Genomic DNA, 17,749 nt, shown 5'->3' with positions numbered 1-17,749 from the left:
TGTGTGTGTGTGTGTGTGTGTGTGTGTGTGTGTGTGTGTGTGTGTGTACACAATTAGCTGACTCTTTTGGAGACAGTACTCTGCCTAGACATTAACAGCTTAGCCCTACAAGATGCTCTATCCAGGGAGCAGGGCTTCCCTGGCTGTTCTGCTGCTGAATGATTAAAAGGAAGATCTCCAATTATCCAGCCAATGCCTCATCCAGGGCCCCTTGCCCAAATACATCTCTGGCAGTTAAAACTCCAGCAACACATTTTAAATACCTAAGTACTAATCTGGACCTCCCAATTTCCCAAAAATTTTAATAAGGAAAGTTCCAAAAGATAAGAAAATTACCTAGATTCACTAAGTCAATAGGAAGAATTCAGAATGCAAATGGATTCCTATTCAAAACCACTGGCATTTAGTGTTTGGGAGTTTGCCAATGAAAACAGTAAAGTAGAAAAAACAGAAAGCAGTGTGCTGCAGGTTTAGAGTGGGCACTGGTGTGTTCTGATGTCATGGATTAACAGAGTAAAGCATGTGCATTAGAGCTCCGCCAGACTTAATGCAACCACAAGAACCATTGCTTTCTGTGCAAGAGACAACACTTAACCGCCCTTGCTTCAGTTCTTACATCCACAGTGGGACAGCGGGTGTAACAGTGGAACTGAAACTTTCATGTATTGTAAGGTCAAATTTTTACTGAGGTCACAATGTAAATATTCTGTTTCCTGCTTCTCCTTAGTAAAATAATTAGATTCTGAAAAGGGGGGACAGACAGCTCCTTAAGGGCTCGAATGGTGTACAGAAAAGCTCAGACATTATAGGCAACAAGTACATAGGACTGAAATAGGCTGTCCTGACGCTGAACAACTGTGGAGTCAGTGTTCTGCCTACAATGACTCAGTCAGTTGTCATGCTGTTAAAATAATGGTTTAAATAAATGGTAATGCATTTATGTTCTGCAATAAACACCAACAGACTAACAAAAACAAATAAAAAGATTAACCTATTAATAAAAAAACAAGCATCAAACTTCCCTTTATACAAAATATTGATAAATGCCTAACTGCTCAAATGCTTTGCTATCATGACCAAGAGGAGGATGAAATTATTAGCTAAATGATGGCGGGAATGCTGGCACCAAAAGCAGACACTGAGAAAATATAGAAAAAGTATAGACTTAGTTGCTAATAACAGACAGATGAATATAACTTCACTCAATGACATATACATTCAAGCAGGATGAATAGAAAGGAAAGCAGATGTGTGCTGCATGGAAACTACTCTCTCCATGTTTTCATTATTATCTGAAGACTCCTAGAAAAAAATATGGATTTTAAAAACAAAACCTCACCTGATAAGCTAGGGTCAGATGGAAAGGGAGGAGGACCTCCCCTATCAGTGGACTTGGAAAGGGGCAGGGAGGAGATGAAGGAGGGAGGGTAGGATTGGGAGGGAATGAGGGAGGGGGCTATGGCTGGGATACAAAGTAAATAACCTGTGATTAATATGAAAAAATAAAAATTATAAAAAAAATACCTCAGTCAACATTTGTGCTCCACAAAAATGTGTTATCATTAACCACAGGAGAAGCAGAGATGTAAATTGGAAGAAGCAATATCATCTAGGTGTTAGTGAGGTTCATTGACAAACCACCAGCAATGTGTGACTATTCTACAAGATCAAGGGACTGCCACTCTCTATTCCATGCATTTATGATTTCAGATGTTTTTGTACAAATACAAAAAATGAGGCGAAAGCTACTCATGTTTTCTCCATAAACAAAAAACTTGACCAAAGTAAATGGGTTTGTTTTCTAGAGGCAAAGGAGATGTTTCAAAATGATGATTTGATCTTTTCCATCCACTAAATAAAATCAAAGTAAAATGTTCAGAATTTCATTATGCCAAAGGGCAACATTCAGCTTTATTAAAAATGCTACTATAGAGCTGGCAAGATGGCTCATAGTTGAAGAACAGAACTAACACCCACAGCTGTCCTCTGACCTACACACACACACACACACACACATATACATACACACACAATAATAATAATAAAAATCTAGTAAATTGAGTAATCTATGGAAAAACATGTAGTCTTTATCTAGATCCTTTTCTTTTGCACATTCTTTTCCATAAATTAATAATATTCCATGGTATATGTACATTATATTTTTTGTTAGTAGATACTGATAGACATCTAGGTTAATTAAAAATCCTTGTTATTATGGACAGTACAATAATAAACACAGGTTGAAAAGGGTGCAAAAAGTGGGTGCAAGAAGTAGGTTAAAAGACTAGTATTCATACACCCTTAGATAATTTTAATGTTATATGGTAAAAGAAGAGGCCATAGCTCATGACAAACTATAATGTAATTTATGAGTAACCTGAAAAGAGGAACACGAAGGATTCCAACACAAAGTAATGAAAAGAAGATGGGAACTTTATCTCTAGTTTGATCAGCACACAGAGCATGCATGTGTTAAAATTATCACAACTATTGATGTTGACCAATTTTTCTAATATTTATGGAGACTTAATTGTTAACTTCCTGATCTGACCATTATATACTACATTATGTGATATGTGTACTAAGTCAGCAGGCTTTACTCCATAAATGCATCCAATTAACAAAATAACTGGAGAAAAGAAGAGCTCTATGAAGTGGAAATGTGCCTTGGGGTGATGCTGCACAAGCTGCGATCAGACAGTCTGGGTATTCCACACAATGAGGGCACAGAAAGGGTCAAAGGTTTTACTCTTTACACACAGTGAAAGAATCAAAGCATAACCCTTCCTTTTTTCACTGTACTGACCTTTGTTTTGAAGCTATCTTAGTACCTTTAGCTCAGTAAACCATTCCATACAGAATCTATTTCTGTAAACTTTCCTAGGATTTATTATAATTTTTTTTTCAAAATTAGTTAAAAAGTATGAATCCATTTTAGAAGCAGGAGCAAACTACACAAAAGGATACTAAGGAAATAAACATACTGATGCGGAGAGCTTGCTGACTAAATTTAATTCGAAAATTCAGTCACTAAAATTGAAAATATCTCAACCAACAGGAACAATGTTTTTGATGGGCCTATTTTTCATTGATTTGATTTATATTCAGTTGTATTTCATAACAGAATAGAATGAACCTAAAAAGTCAACAACTTTGAAGCATCTAAGTGTAAAAAAAAAAAAAAAAAAAAAAAAAAGACATAATAAATGGAGACACTTTCTTTAACCAGTTCTATAGAAGTTAAAATAAAACAAAGTATATATTTCATTAAAAAAATGTTTTTGAAGGAAAAAAATAAGACTGCTACAATGGCAACCGTGGTGATATGCATATGTCACCACTGGTTTTCTGACCAGTCGGGAGCCATGACTCCAGCGGCCTGCTTTGATATTTAAATCTCGGTGGAGAGATGGCTTTTAGCAGGCCTTTACTAATGGCAGAGAAGAACTTACAAGTCCATCTCCTTTTGTTTGTGACAGCAGGTGGGATAGCTTGTAAAGGTCACACCTCTTCCTCAAGCTCCTTGTGCAAATTAATCTATTGTTCTGAGATGTTTTACTGGCTAAAAGTAACTCCTGACAATAAAGAGGTCAGAGGGCTGGAAGCAGAAGAGGAGGCAGAGACTTGAGACTTACTGCAGCAGCCTGCCTTTTGAAAAGGCTGTCGAGTCTGGACCTTTAAAAAGTTTCCTGTGTGCTGTGTGTTTATTTTATTAATATTAATCCTCACTCCCGACTCAAGAACCGTTCGACTCTGCTGGCTGGCTCTGGCACTGACCAAAAGAGAAAAATAGTTAAAAGTACACTCATTCCTTCAACAATTACACTTCAACTGGAATATTCTCTTAGTCACACATAGTCTTATTTACAGGGAACAGTCAACTGCTAATGACTGCAAGTTTTAATTTAACAATCCTAATAACAATTAAAAACCATAGTCATGCAGCTATGAAAACTGCACCTCAGAAAAGAATCACACTGAAGAACACACTACTTTGAAGAGAAAGAGACACAAACATGGGTAAGGACATCCAGAGTCCGCATGGCTGAGATGCTTCAGTCCTGAGCAGCTAGGACTACACACACATACGCTACTGTAGATATCTTTATGTATGTCTGAAATAAAACTCTTTTAGGAAACTGTAAGTGTCCACTAAAGTCCAATTGCCAGTGTCTTTCTTTGCTTTGGCAAGGTTTCAGGGTCCAGTAGGATCTCGGACAGATAATGATGAGGAATGCCTTGCTCCCTTTATCTCTTGGGTACGTAGCAGAGCTGAGGTCTCAGGCAACAAATCACAAGGATGATGGAAAGGAAAAAAAAAATAGGGGAGGGAGCCCAGGATTCCTTCTGTAGGTCTAGGGTGCACTGCTGTTAAGGAGGAAAACCTAAACTGGTCATCTTTTCCCTGCAGCCAGGACTGTAAAAGGCAGCTTCCAGCCAAATCTGCAAGGAGTTGTAAAAAGGGGCTCCTTGATCTGAGATTAGCTCCCGCCAAGGAGCAGGCTGCTGTGGAGGTCTCTACAGGCTAAAGTACACTTTTTCCTGTTTATCTTAGGCTGATAGATCCTGAATCTGCCAACTTATTTGTAAATCGGTAACAAACACAGAAAAGAAAGTAAGCAAAGACCATTCATGTACACACACTCAAGGGAAAAGGTGGATGTGAAAGAATCAGACTAACTTTGTAACCTGTTTCTTTTAATTGACTTATAACTTATATTTGCAAGTTTTAGGCCCATGTTAATTAAAGCCTCTTAGTGCTTCTCCAGAGAACCGAGGAATGTAAAAGTTCCTGACATTAGCCATCTGTGAGTACAGAGATAAGGAAGAGAACAAGCAGAGATCTCTACTAAATGGAGAAAAAAATCACCGGCTGGCGCCTGTGAGATGGGCTTTGTTTGGAAACTGGGCCAAATGGTCCCAATCCTTCTCCTGACTTTTGATCCAAAGCCTGTAACCCCCACTCCTCAGAACAGACATGGGATGAGTTAATCACCCTCCCACATTTAACTGTGGATGGCAGGAAATTCCAAACTGACTTGACGATCAGATATTTACGACAGGGCTGACTGGACCTAAGGGTGACCAGAACTGACCAATTATTTTAAAAGTTAAACACCTCATCCTATCATGAATTGCCAAGAAGGCAACCCCTGGAATTTCCCGTGCTTTGCCTTTTAAAAACCCAAAGCCTCTGTCTCCCAGTGCCACTCCTAGCTGACCAGCAGGGGTGACCCCATTGCCATTGCACAATGGTCAAGAAGAGTCTCTTGCGTTTTTGCATCGATGGATGATTAGTTTCCTGAGTTCTCTTCATACCTTCTTATATTTAGGCTCTTGCTGGGCCTAACAGATGAAGTTAAAAATTTTAACTTTGACTTCAAGGAATTCCCACAAGCTTACATAAGACAATGTTGATTTTTGCTAACATCTCCTCTGCAGAAACTGCAGCAAGTTTAGACTGTCGGTTCCATAATATGAGCCCACACATACATATAGACAAACAATCAGACATATAGACCTGTACATATTCATAACATAATCAGGGGACAATACTAAAGAAGATCCTTACATACAGACAATTGACATTCATGTAACATACGTACAAAAAACAGACATTCATATTTACATGTAAACACATATCTAATACATATTTACAACTCATGGATGAATCGAATTCCAGCAGGCTTCAACTCAATGGGCTTCTGCCAATGGGTTCTGACAGTGTTTATTTTATGATCATAGTTTTCTGTCTCTGAGACAAAGCTCCCAGAAAAGGAATTACCTCATAGACAAAAAGGCCATTAATCATAAAAACAGATGAATTCTAAAATACAACAGGTTACATGTTTTAAAACTAAATATTTCTTATCTATGTATCCATTACACAAGTACATACCAAGTTCAGAGTGACAAAGGTTGACAAGGCCTAAAGGTACAGGGTCTGAAAGTTCCAAGAATATATGTCTTTTCAATTAGGAATGACCAGGCCACACATTTTCCAGCTATCTCTAATTTATAGTGAGTTCATGAAAATAACATTATCTGTCATTCTAAGAAACAAAGTAAATTTAAAATGACAGTATATAATGTCATAAGATAACAAGGTATAAGGAATTACAACAGAACAGTTTGTATATATTTTGACATTAAGGTTTGGTATGTTCTTAATTTAGACATTTCTAGGTAGCCCCATTATGATTTGAGTTCATGGTGTATACCAGGATTTGCGGGGATATCTGGAGTGAAGGTCATCTGAGGCTACAAATCTGCCTTAAGCCTTTCTCCTAGAGGCATCTGGAGGTCCACAAAAATATTTATTGCAGCCATAAACTTTTTAAAATTGTTTAAGAAGTTCTAAAACAATTTAACTTTTAAAATTGTTTGAAACAAATCAGGAATTCCAAAATCACGAATAATTCGTCTGAACAGCAGTACATCTTCAATAAGATTCCATAGAAAATTAGTTCACTCAGAGTGCGCACCTGGAAGTAATGATTCACACCACACCAGTTTTTAGAGAGATGCAGCAGTGCACAATGATGGGGTTGTCAGAGGCAGGAAGCAATTCTGTGGTGCATCGTGGTGCAGACCTTGGAAAATACGGATCCCTTCCAGGAGACCCAACTTTCTAATGAGCATGTTTAACAGAATGGCTCATAACAGAAAATATTTTGAACTATTTTATAAAACTACCTATAAAAAGAAAAGTGATTTGTCAGATTAGAAAACAGTATTCCAATAAAATCATATAATTTAAAATATATTTCCATCATTATTTTCAGTATCTTGCCACAGTGACAGGGTAAACATTATTTTTGTACCAACGATTAGGAGGTTTTTAATAAACCAGACTCTGTCCCAACAGTAGAGATATGAACCTCAACCACTAGCCAAGGCCTTTAACACGAAGTACTGACCTCCAAATAAAACAGTATTACATTTCTCTTTCCTCCCACCTTTCCACAAGACTCCCTGCTCATCACCCAGTGTCAGGCTGTGAGTCTCAGCATCTGTTTTGAGGCACTGCTGGGTAGAGTCTCTCAGAGGAAAACTCTGACAGGCTCCTGTCTCCAAGGTTAGCAGAGTATCCTTCAAAGTGTCAGGCATTGGCACTCTCCCATAGGGTGGGTCTTTGTTTGGGCCAGGCATTGGTTGGGTTTTCCCTCAATCTCTGCTCTATCTGCTGAATCTTTATCTCTGTACATCTTGCAGGCAGGGTAAATTTGGGGCAGAAGTTTTTGTGGGTGGCTCGGTGTTCCCCTCCCTCTTCTAGGAGACTAGACTAGTTAGAGAGTTTCCTCTTCAGTCTCTGTAGCCTCTGCTACTAGAAGTCTCTGCTTCAAACTCCTCCCCATAAGTAGGTTCCTCCCTAAGTCAGGAACCTACCCTGACTTAGGTTTTCAGCATGTCACAGAGATCGTCCCACCCTTAGTTTTTCTTTTCCCTACAGGCCTTCTGTTCTCTCTTCCTCTCTCCCCCCAGGTTTGCTCTCCACCCTCTTACCTCTCTACAGCCCCTCTCCTACCTTGTTCCCTCTCTTCCAATGTCTATTCCGCCTCTCCTTCTAGAGTGAGATTTATGATCTGGAAATGACAGGAACTCTACAAAAAAAAAAAAAAAAAAAACCTAACAGAGCCAACTAACCAGGGCCCAGAGGGGCTTGCTGAGAAAGCATAAACAAAGAACCAGGCATGAACTGGACCTACGCCCCTACAAAGATATAGCAGCTGGTCAGCTTAGGCTTCATGTGGGTCCTCTAGTAAGGGAAGTAAGGACTACATCAGACATGGACTCACTTGCTAGTTTTTTGTTCACTTTCCCCTGGCAGGTCTGCCTTGCCAGGCCACAGGGGAAGAGGAAACGCTCAGTCCTGATGCAACTTGATAAGCTGGGCTGGATGGGAATGGGAGCTCCCCTTTTCTGAGGAACAGGTAGAGAGTAGGAAGGGAAGGTGGGACTTGTAGCAGAGGGATGGGGTATGACGACGATGTAAAGTGAATAAAAAATAAATTCATTTTTAAAAGGATTAAAAAAAAACAAAACAGTATTACATTGCTGACCTTCACTCCTCCCAGAATCTCCTTCTGAGTCTCTAGGCTTCCACCCAGCCTTAAGCAGTTTGAACTAGCCTCCATAACAAGTGAATTATTTGTAATCAGCCAGACTCCTCACTGAGTCAGAACATACAGGTTCTGCTTTTCCATAAAGAACCCTAATATTAAAGTAGTATAAGTCACCGCATGCTGTCTGTGACTTAACTACACAGAAACAAATCCACCAGCTTCTTGGGGCATGGCTATCTTAACTACAGGAACTGGACTCAAACCTCAGTTTCTGTTGAATTATTCAACTCACTCTTTCTAGGGCTCATATTTTAATTTTAGCCACTATGCCAACCTGGGTAACAGATTTGCAACCTTTGACCTAAAGCCATCTCACTGAAGGTTGCAGGAGAGAGGTGAGGCCCTTTCCTTTTACATTACTACAGTGTTCACGCAACATAAAATTTTCACTCAGAATCAAATGGTCTGTAAGCTTTATTTCAAACCTCATAGGAGTCTGTATCCAAGCAGGCCACATAAAACTATATGTAGCAGTCAATCTATCTTCACCTTAGCGAAAGAAAAGAGACAGCGAAATCCTTTATTTTCATTTTTCCTCAAACATCTATAAGTTTTTAAAATACTGAATATTGAATGTTAAGCAACTAATATGACTTCCTTGTTGAATAGTTCTTCATTTAGATTGTCACTGTTTATGTTGAGTTCTGAGTACAGAAGTCTACAGATATGGCCTAAGGCAGAAACAGGTTAGAAAAACATGGAGAAATATTGAGAGATGGGTAAGAAAGGAGCCCCTCATCTTGGAGTCTGGTTGGAGCCTCTCATTATTAAGAATCAGAAACTCTAGCACAGGTTCCCCTATCTACCACCTGCCCTGTATCAGCATTTCATGGAGCCTGACCACGAACCTCAGAATCACCTACAAAAATCTAATGAGCCCCATACAAATATCTGAAGATATTTCAAATCTCCTATGCTTTCAGAAGATTTATTAGGCTAAGACTTTTTGCCTATTCCTAGCCAAGATGAGACTATTTCTGAAACTAGTTCTCACACCAACACATAGTTGCCCTAGAATTAAACAACTAGCACCATTTTGTTGGACCACAAACTGACAAACTGTAGTAACACCAAACAAAAATACAAACAAGCACTCAACAAATCTGAGAATAGATATTCAGAGCAGAAAACACTACCAATGATCAAATTCAAGATGCCTAAGCCCCATCACAAAAAAAGTCAAACAATATGAACAAGCAAGACAACATGTATCCTCAAGAAATTAGCAACCTCACTGTAAAATTCCCTGAGAAATGCAATTTCTAGATAATATATAGGACAATCATTACAAGACAATGACTATACATATGTCCAAAGACTTACAAATTAAGCTGATGCCTAACTAGAGGCATCACCCCTACTGACTAACATTTATGGTACTGAAATATACTGCATGTTACTGAAAGGGAAAGGTAATTGTCAGTATCACCCATGATACTGAGACCAACAACAGTGAACTGCCTGCAAGACATACTAGTACAATAATAGCACAACTACTTTTTTATTAGACTTAAGGCCCACTCCATAAGATGGAACACATTCCTGGCACTGCTAAAGTGGCCAGAAACCTAAGACTAGATAGGTTAACTGGGGCCTAGTGGAAAAGCTACTACTATAATTATGTTGTTAAAGAACATAGCAATAAGATGACTCCTAATGACATATTGCTATACCCATAAATCTGCCTACTCAACTCACACCAGAGCTTTTTCTTACTATAGATGAGAATTAAATTAACACACAGACCCACAACTAGACAGTGTACCATTAACGACTTTGGTCCATTCTATTCTAAATGGGATGTTTTCATCAAATCCTTGCAGAAGAGGAGGCAGAAAGATAAGTCAGAAGTAAGGGCCAAGCAAACAGTATCTTCTGGACACAATAGGATTGATACACATATGAACTCAGAGACTGTGGCAGCATGCACAAGGCCTGCAAGGTTTCAAGCTACACGAAGTCTCAGCACTGAAAAGGGTAAAGTGGGCACAAGATCCAACCCCTAACCAAACAGCCATCTAAAACTGATACCCACTGGCAAACCGAAAGTTAGTTTTCTCCAATGGAGACTCAGTGTATATTAACCACACTTCAGGGAAAGGCCCCATACCCAAAAGTAGTTGGACAAAATGAATTCAGTGGTATTTGAGGACATTTTATTTTGCTTTGTTTTCACTTTTTTGTTTTATTTATTTATTTTTTCTTTGTCTTATGGGTCTTTTGTTTGCTTATCTTCATTTGTGTGGGTTTCTTTGTGTTTCTTGTTTCTTTTCTTTCTGTTTTTGTTTCATTTCTTTTTTTTTTTTAATAAGAGAAAGAAAACACAATGTTTTATAGGTAGGGAGGTAGGGAAAATCTGGGACGAATTAGGAAAGAAAGAAAAATGACCAAAATAAATTGCATAAAATTTTTCAATAAAAAATAAAAAAGAGAAATGGCAAGTTATTTCAAGAACATGAAAGAAGATATGAACAAATAACTAAATGAAGATTGTGAAAAGAAACAGTTGAAAATAATACAAACAGTTAAAGACCAGAGGCACTCCAAACTCTCTGAAGTTGGCCTTATACTCCATTACAGTAGTAAAATGCATACTTCTTTATAGAGACTTCTAACGCTAATGAGACGTGACACCACAGGGGGCCCGCAGATTATACATGTTATGCTGTTACTACTGATTCTCACCATAACTGGGTAATTATATTGCTAAAGACACCACACATATTGGTTGCTAACTACAGAGAAACCACTCTAGAACTGACCTGGAAGCTTCTTCAATTCTATACATACTTCATACTGTTAGGCAGTCACTGTTCTGGCAGCTGGGGGAGAAAAGTCAGCAAGTCTTCCCAGCTTCTTCCCTGTGTTCTATAATACCAACTTGTTCAGAATAGATGCTTACTGATGAATCAATGCCACAACTCCTTGAGGGCAGTCACCAACTGAGTTGTGATTAGACCTGAGACCCACCCCTAAGAAGAGAATCCATGCCCTAAACCTACTCAAACAGCACCTCCAATTAGAAAGCAAGTGGCTCTATGTACACGATCAAAGGAGGTTCTGTCTGAGGAGGTTAGCCACTAGCGGTGAACTTACTTCTGTTGTTCTGTGTAATGATTTGAATAAAAAGTTCCCTATGGATCACCTATTTGAATATTAGGTCCCCAGTTGGTAGTACTTTTTAAGTAGGTTTAAGAGGTATGGTCTTGTTGGAAAAAGTATGTCACTGGGGAATGACTTCATTGTTTCAAATCCACTCACCATTCTCATTTGTCCTTTCTCTGCTTAGTGCAAGATGTGGAACCTCAGCTTTTTCTCTAGCTACCACATCTGCTATTTGCTCCCATGCTTTAAGCCATGACAGACACTTATCCCTCTGGAACAAAACAAACCTTTCTATTGGGAGCCAGGCTGATCCACAACTTTTTCAGAGGTCATGATGAAAGGACAAACAAAACTCTAGTTCTTTGTCTTTGCCCAAAAGCAAACTTGGCAAGGTTGGGGAATGTAGTTGGGGCCAGTGCCTCAGAGAAGTTAAGGTCTTGGTTCCTTGGAACCTGAATTTTCCTCCTGGTGAGAGTGAGATTATCAGTTCTGAAGCCATTGTGTTCTCAGTTTGGCCACACACTTGAGATCCTCAGTTCCTTTTGTGCAGCATTATTTGTTTAGCTTCCTGTGCATCTGTCCCATTTTCCCCCTGAAAACCATATATAAGACAGTATATTTCTTAATAAACTTGCTTGGTAAAAGCCAACAACTTATGTAAAGACCTGGTCACAACTTTCTTATCTTCTTTATTTTCTCTTCCCCATTCTTCCACCTTAAGACCTTGTCACTGAAAAATGACTCACTGGTCCAGGTCACACTTCCTTCTATATTTGCCTTACTCAAGATGCTTTATCACTGTAATAGAAAAGTAACTAATAGAACTATCTTCTCTTCTTTCCTCAGTATTCCCTTCTTCCTTCCCCAGATAAACTCCTGACTCATTCCTGTTGCTTTTCTATTACTGTAATAGAACACCATGACCAAGGCATTTTATAGATGGAAAAGTTTATTCATGCATGTGGTTTCAGAGGGTTAGGGAACATGGTGTCAGAGCAGAGGAGGTAGGCACGGCAGCTGGAACAACCAGCTAAATGCTCACATCTTAAACCTCAAGCAAGTCTCTAGAGTAAATTCAAAATGCAAGTGTCTTCAAACTGTCAAAGTTTGCCTCCAATGACATAGCTTCTCCAACAAGGCCACAATTCCTAAGCCCTCCGCCCCAAGCAGTACCACCAACTGAGAACCAAGTATTCAGATGGCAAGATTACAGTGGACAGCTCAGTCAAACCACCACAGTTACAAATACATTTTGCTACATGGACATATTGTCAAACTTCCTCTGAAATATTTATATTTACATCCAGAGGTTACTGCTGTCCTTAGCACTGATTTAAAAAGCTTCTCTATACAGTGACTAGTTGTTAATGTAGATTCATGTTTGGTCAAGATACTGAGAAAAGTGAGTGTTGAGTACTCAGCACTAAATAAGACACCAAAGTTCAGTAAACATCACTTAAAAGAAGAAAAAAGAATGTAAGAATTCAACTCTAAGAAGGGGTGCTGTAGGGAGTGTTTTAGGGGCATCTTTGGGCCCTCAAATTCACAACATCTGTGACTGATGGCATAGTTCCTACATGATACTGAGCCAGTTTACATACAAATGTAAACAGACGCACAGGGACTCATAGGACCCCATCCTAACCAAGAAAGCCAATGGTAGTTGAGGGTTATTGGGGGGAAGACAGCAAAGAAAGACAAGAAGTCACTGTCTTCGGTGGTATAGCCACTAGTGAGTCACTCATGCTCCAACAGGGAGATGTACTGGTAATTGGTTTGGTTTGGCTTGGTTTGGTTTGGTTTGGTTTGGTTTGGTTTGGTTTGGTTTGGTTTGGTTTGGTTTGGTTTGGTTTGGTTTGGTTTGGGGAGGAGTTTGGATTTAGTTGTTGCTGTTGTTGTTTCAACTTGACACAATCTAGAGCTAATGAGAAGAAGGAAAATATAAGAAAATGCTTCCCTAGTCTGGCCTATAGGCAAACCTGTGGGACGGTGTCTTTACTAGTGATTGATATATGAAGGCCCAGTCCACTGTGGAGTGTACCAGCCCTGGTGTATAAAGTATCTAAGAAAGCAGGCTAAGCAAGCTAATAGAGTAAGCCTGTAAGCAACACTCCTCTATGGCTTCTGCTTCAGTTCCTGCTCTTTCCTTAAGCTCCTTCCCTGACTTCCCTCAGTGATGGACTGTGACCTGAGAAGTTTAAGATGAAATAACCTCATTCTCCCCAAAGTTACTTTTGGATTTTTAATCACAGCAATAGAAACTGTAACTAAGGCAACAGCTTCACACCCATGAGTGGTCCTGATTAAACTGAATGGGTGACAAAGCAAAAATAAACAATGAAAGAAGACTTGCAAGTGGGACAGAGACTTGGAAGAAAGGGGATGTGATGGGGGTAGAAAGATAAGAGAGGTTAGAAGGAATAATTTGAAGTGTATTAGAAATATAACGTATATGTGAAATTTTCAAAGAATCAGTCAATTAAAAAGAGAGAGAGAGATGTAACAGAACTTGAACAAAAAAGCCTGAAATGTGCTAATGACTCCCAACACCCAGAAAATCTAACACAAAAGCCTCAATTCATTGAGTTCCTAACTTTTTTCTGTAATGACTTATTTCCTCTCCTGGAAGTATAACTAATAAACTGTTTCTCTTTCTGCTCTTTTCTACCTGTCTCTGTTCAATTCCTCATTTTCTAGAAGACAGAAACCCAGAGTGTGGACCAATATCACCAGTAACTTTAAAAAGCAGTGGTGGAATCTACCCAAAGAATAGGAAAAACCAGCTTGGGGTCACTGTTCTTTGCAAATGCAAGAGCCAAGAACTCAACCAACAAAACTCTTTTTCACCAATATAATGACCAAGACTCCGAAATGTGCTAGGCTGCACTGTATCTGCTCTGTATCTGGATATCACATTACAGCCAGTTATCTCCCCAAATTCTAGAACTTCCCTTGACCTCCACCACTTTTTTTGCTATATTTTTTTCTCATTAGAGTTTCACCTTGCCTCCTATTCTGTCAACTGCTACAAGACCTTATCTTATATTGACATCTCCCAGATGCAGGGCAACAGGTCCCAAACTTTCAAAATGTAATGGAAGCAGTCCCTTAAAGAGAAAACACACATAAGCATGTATCAACATACATCACAAAAGCGATTTACAGTCCAGTTTAGTTTCATCTCTAACCACAAAATTATTGTGAACTAAAAAATCATTTAACATTTTTGCTTTGATGATCTAAAATGCAAAACTCATTAACACTACCGTGCTTTACGTCTATGGGACAGAAACATTCTTATATCTAGTATATTTCTAGTACATTTTTAAACTGGATATGTTTATACCCTTAGACAGGCATGGGGCTGCTCAAAAAAAATAAATAAATACCAGTTTGGGAACAAGCTAAAATGACACATCTTTCTGAGGAGTTTACTATCCCTGAAGAAGAAAACATGATATTTTATATCAAAACAATCCCAATACATCACATAGTAAAATAAACAAGTACCTTTTAAAAAGATTAAAATTCTAGCCTTTGGGGCTACAACACGCATTAGCTGCTCTTCCAGAAGACTCGAGATTGGTTCCCAGCTCCCACATCAGGCAGCTCACTACTATTTCTAATTCCATCTCTAGGTAGACCCAATACCTCCAATCTGTGAGGGCAATTGCACTTATGTGCACATACCCACAGACAGATAAAAATTATTTAAAATAAAATAAATCTTTTTAAAAAATCTTCAAAACATCAAAGACAATTCTCATTTACAGCAGTTCACAATTTTCTACAAATACCTAACTAGCCTTTAATTATTATTTTAAAAAATATCTAAGAAATGTTTTGGATACATAATAAGCTTGCTGAGGATGGGAACTCCATTCTTCCTTGACTTTTTCCCCAGGGGTCTGAAAAAAATGGTAAGATAGTATTTGGCATCTTTGGGGCATTCAAAAAAGTTCATAGGACTAACATGCCTAAAATAATGCCGCAGAATATCAGTAACAAATCAGTGTGGGGATTTCATTTTGTTGGGTTTGTGTGTGTGTTATTTCTTTTTTGTGTGTATTTTAATGTATTTTTTCTTTATATATTTAATCACTTTACAGCCTGATCTCAGCCCGCTCCCTCCTCTCCTGAGTCCCTCTCCCATTTCTCTTCCCCTCCTTCCCTCTTCTTCTCGGAAGGGTATCAACCCTCCCTGGCACCTCACATCTCAGCAGGGCTAAGGGCATCCTCTCCTGCTGAGGCCTGACAAAGCAGCTATGCTAGGGGAAAGGGATCCAAAGACAGGAAATTTTGTTGTGTTTTATTAACCAAGTGTAGATAGAAGAAAGAAAATGTGAACAACTGTATGAGGAAGTAGAGTGCCAGCCACCCAACTTACCACAACAGTTTATTGCTGCCATGGAAGCAATCAGGTGGCTCAACTCAGTTTGGTGCTTTTTTCATTTGAACAACACAAGAAAGCAAACACTGTACTTGTTAACCTCCCATCAGAAGGGTTATTAATAGAGGTTAATAATAATAATAATCAGAAGGGTTATTAATAGAGGTTTCCCAAATTCTGTCAGAGGTTAATAACCTCTGACAGAATTTGGGAAATATGGTGATAATCATCCACTAGTTATCTTAAGTCCTGGTTTGAGAACTGATTATAGAAAAATCAATATAATCTTGTGAGGCTGCATGTTAAATATCTGCTACTGAAATCTGATGAAGAAAAAAGAAGAATGGTCATACTCACACACAGTATCTCTCCCTTCTTTATTTAAATTCTTAATTTAAATATTAATTAGATGTGAAGGAGAGATGGCTTGAAGAAAAGGCATAGCCTACAGCAATAGTGTTTAAATTTTTCTACTTCCCTGTTTGCGACACTGTGGAGTTTGTTTGGTTTTTCCCCACGTGTATTCTAGGGATTAGCCCTCACACCCAGTTTCTCAACATAATGTCACAGTGAGTCACTAACCTCCCTGCACAAAATTCCTTTAATCAACTAGAGAGAGAAACTAGGATAATGAAGTATGTGTTGTGAAGCAATCTAAAGGAGCTGACACTACCCAGGACTGTTTCCTTTCTCGGAGACCTAAGTCTCAGCTGTATAAACTGCCACTGAAATTGAAGCCTTCCCGGACTTAATAAATAACAACAGCCAGAGCTCAGTAAAATCGCAGCTAAATTCCAAACACAAACCAGAAAAATTTCCAGAGAAAAGCAGAAATGCAGGGAAGATGAAAGTGAAGGTCTGATTCTAAAATAGCCCTTGTAATCCTTACCCCATTGATAATAAAGTTAATACCATGATAATAAATTATTTTCTCCTATCTGTAAGGTCAGACAATATATCGTGTGATTGTGTCATTTTATCTACTGAATAAAAACAAATTTTCACCTTAGAAGACCTGGGATCAAATTTCTGTTTTTTAATTAAACTGGGAAAGTCCCTTGAGGCCAGTGGATTTAAAGTTCTAGAACTCCTCATTCAGTTAGAAACAGACAAACCTACTTCCCAAAGTACCCTTTAAAGAAAATAAAGTAGTGCACATCAATGAGTATCTGTAGTTCATAATACTGCAGCTTCCCTTTTGGCCTTAGCAAACAAATGCACAACTACTACATAGGATGCCAAACTGGCAAACTGCCTAGGCTAGCCTCTGAGTGAATCAGGCTACCCTCTAAGTCTCTAAGGTCACTGTGAGTCACCGAATGTACCAGCCTCGCCTCGCTAGAGGCTACAGGTGTCTGTTCTTGGCAGGTAACCACACTCCCCGAAGTTCTTCCCTACCAGCAACTCCAGACTTTTCCTTTTCGGAAAAGTAGCCTCCACTTGTTGAACAGAAAAAGCAACCCACAGACCGCTGTCCAGGTTGCGAAACGCAGGCCTCCGGCGCTCGCCTGACCACGCACCTGGGAATGAGCTGGGCCTCGTCTCCGAGGCGCGCGTGGAAGTCCCGCCACGCCGGGCCTGGGCTCTCCGGCTCCGCCGCGTCCCAGTAGCTCTGGGCTTCTGCGCTGTCCCGGCCGAGCGCTCCGCGGAAGCCGCGCGCGAACTCCGGGAAAGTGATGGCGCCGTCGCGGTCGGTGTCGAGCCCCCGAAACACTGCCTCCGCTTCGGCCTCGGCCACGTGCAGCTCGGCGCACAGAGCATCGAACTCCGCACGCCCCAGGCGCCCGGAGCAGTTCGTGTCATAAGTAGCGAAGACCGAGCGCAGCCGGGCCAGCTCCTCGGGGTCCGCGTCCGCTTCCATGGCGCCGCTGGCCACCGCAGGGCTCCGAGCTCCGGGGCTCGGCCAGAGGAGCAGGTCCGGCCGGTTCCGCCACCTGCCGCTGGGGGGTTGGGGGGGGGACGTCCGGGAGAGGCGGGGCGCCGGCAGAGAGAGGCGCTGGCCTCCAGCTGCGGCCTCCTACGGAAGGCTGCACTAAACCAAGGAGCTTCGCTTGCCGCCACCCTAAGGGTTAGCGCCACCCTACTGTACAACAGTGACACGGCGTGGCTCCCAGGCTTTCTTCTGCAG

At 40.0% G+C, this 17,749-nt stretch overlaps 1 protein-coding gene across 1 annotated transcript in view; it reads right to left on the bottom strand.

The window, feature by feature from the left end:
* LOC129692839 (ras and EF-hand domain-containing protein-like) overlaps positions 1 to 17,546 on the bottom strand; it is a 26,939-nt gene extending 9,393 nt beyond the window's left edge. The window contains exon 1 of the mRNA XM_055629360.1: positions 17,142 to 17,546. Coding sequence (XP_055485335.1) covers positions 17,142 to 17,482 — 341 coding nt within the window. The 5' untranslated portion in view covers positions 17,483 to 17,546. The remainder of the gene's footprint in view (positions 1 to 17,141) is intronic.
* Positions 17,547 to 17,749: the final 203 nt, after the last annotated feature.

This window comes from Psammomys obesus, unplaced genomic scaffold (assembly GCF_907164565.1).
Source record: "Psammomys obesus unplaced genomic scaffold, mPsaObe1.curated_primary_1811, whole genome shotgun sequence".
Lineage (NCBI taxonomy): Eukaryota > Metazoa > Chordata > Mammalia > Rodentia > Muridae > Psammomys > Psammomys obesus.
This window is presented reverse-complemented; position numbering and strand designations above follow the sequence as displayed.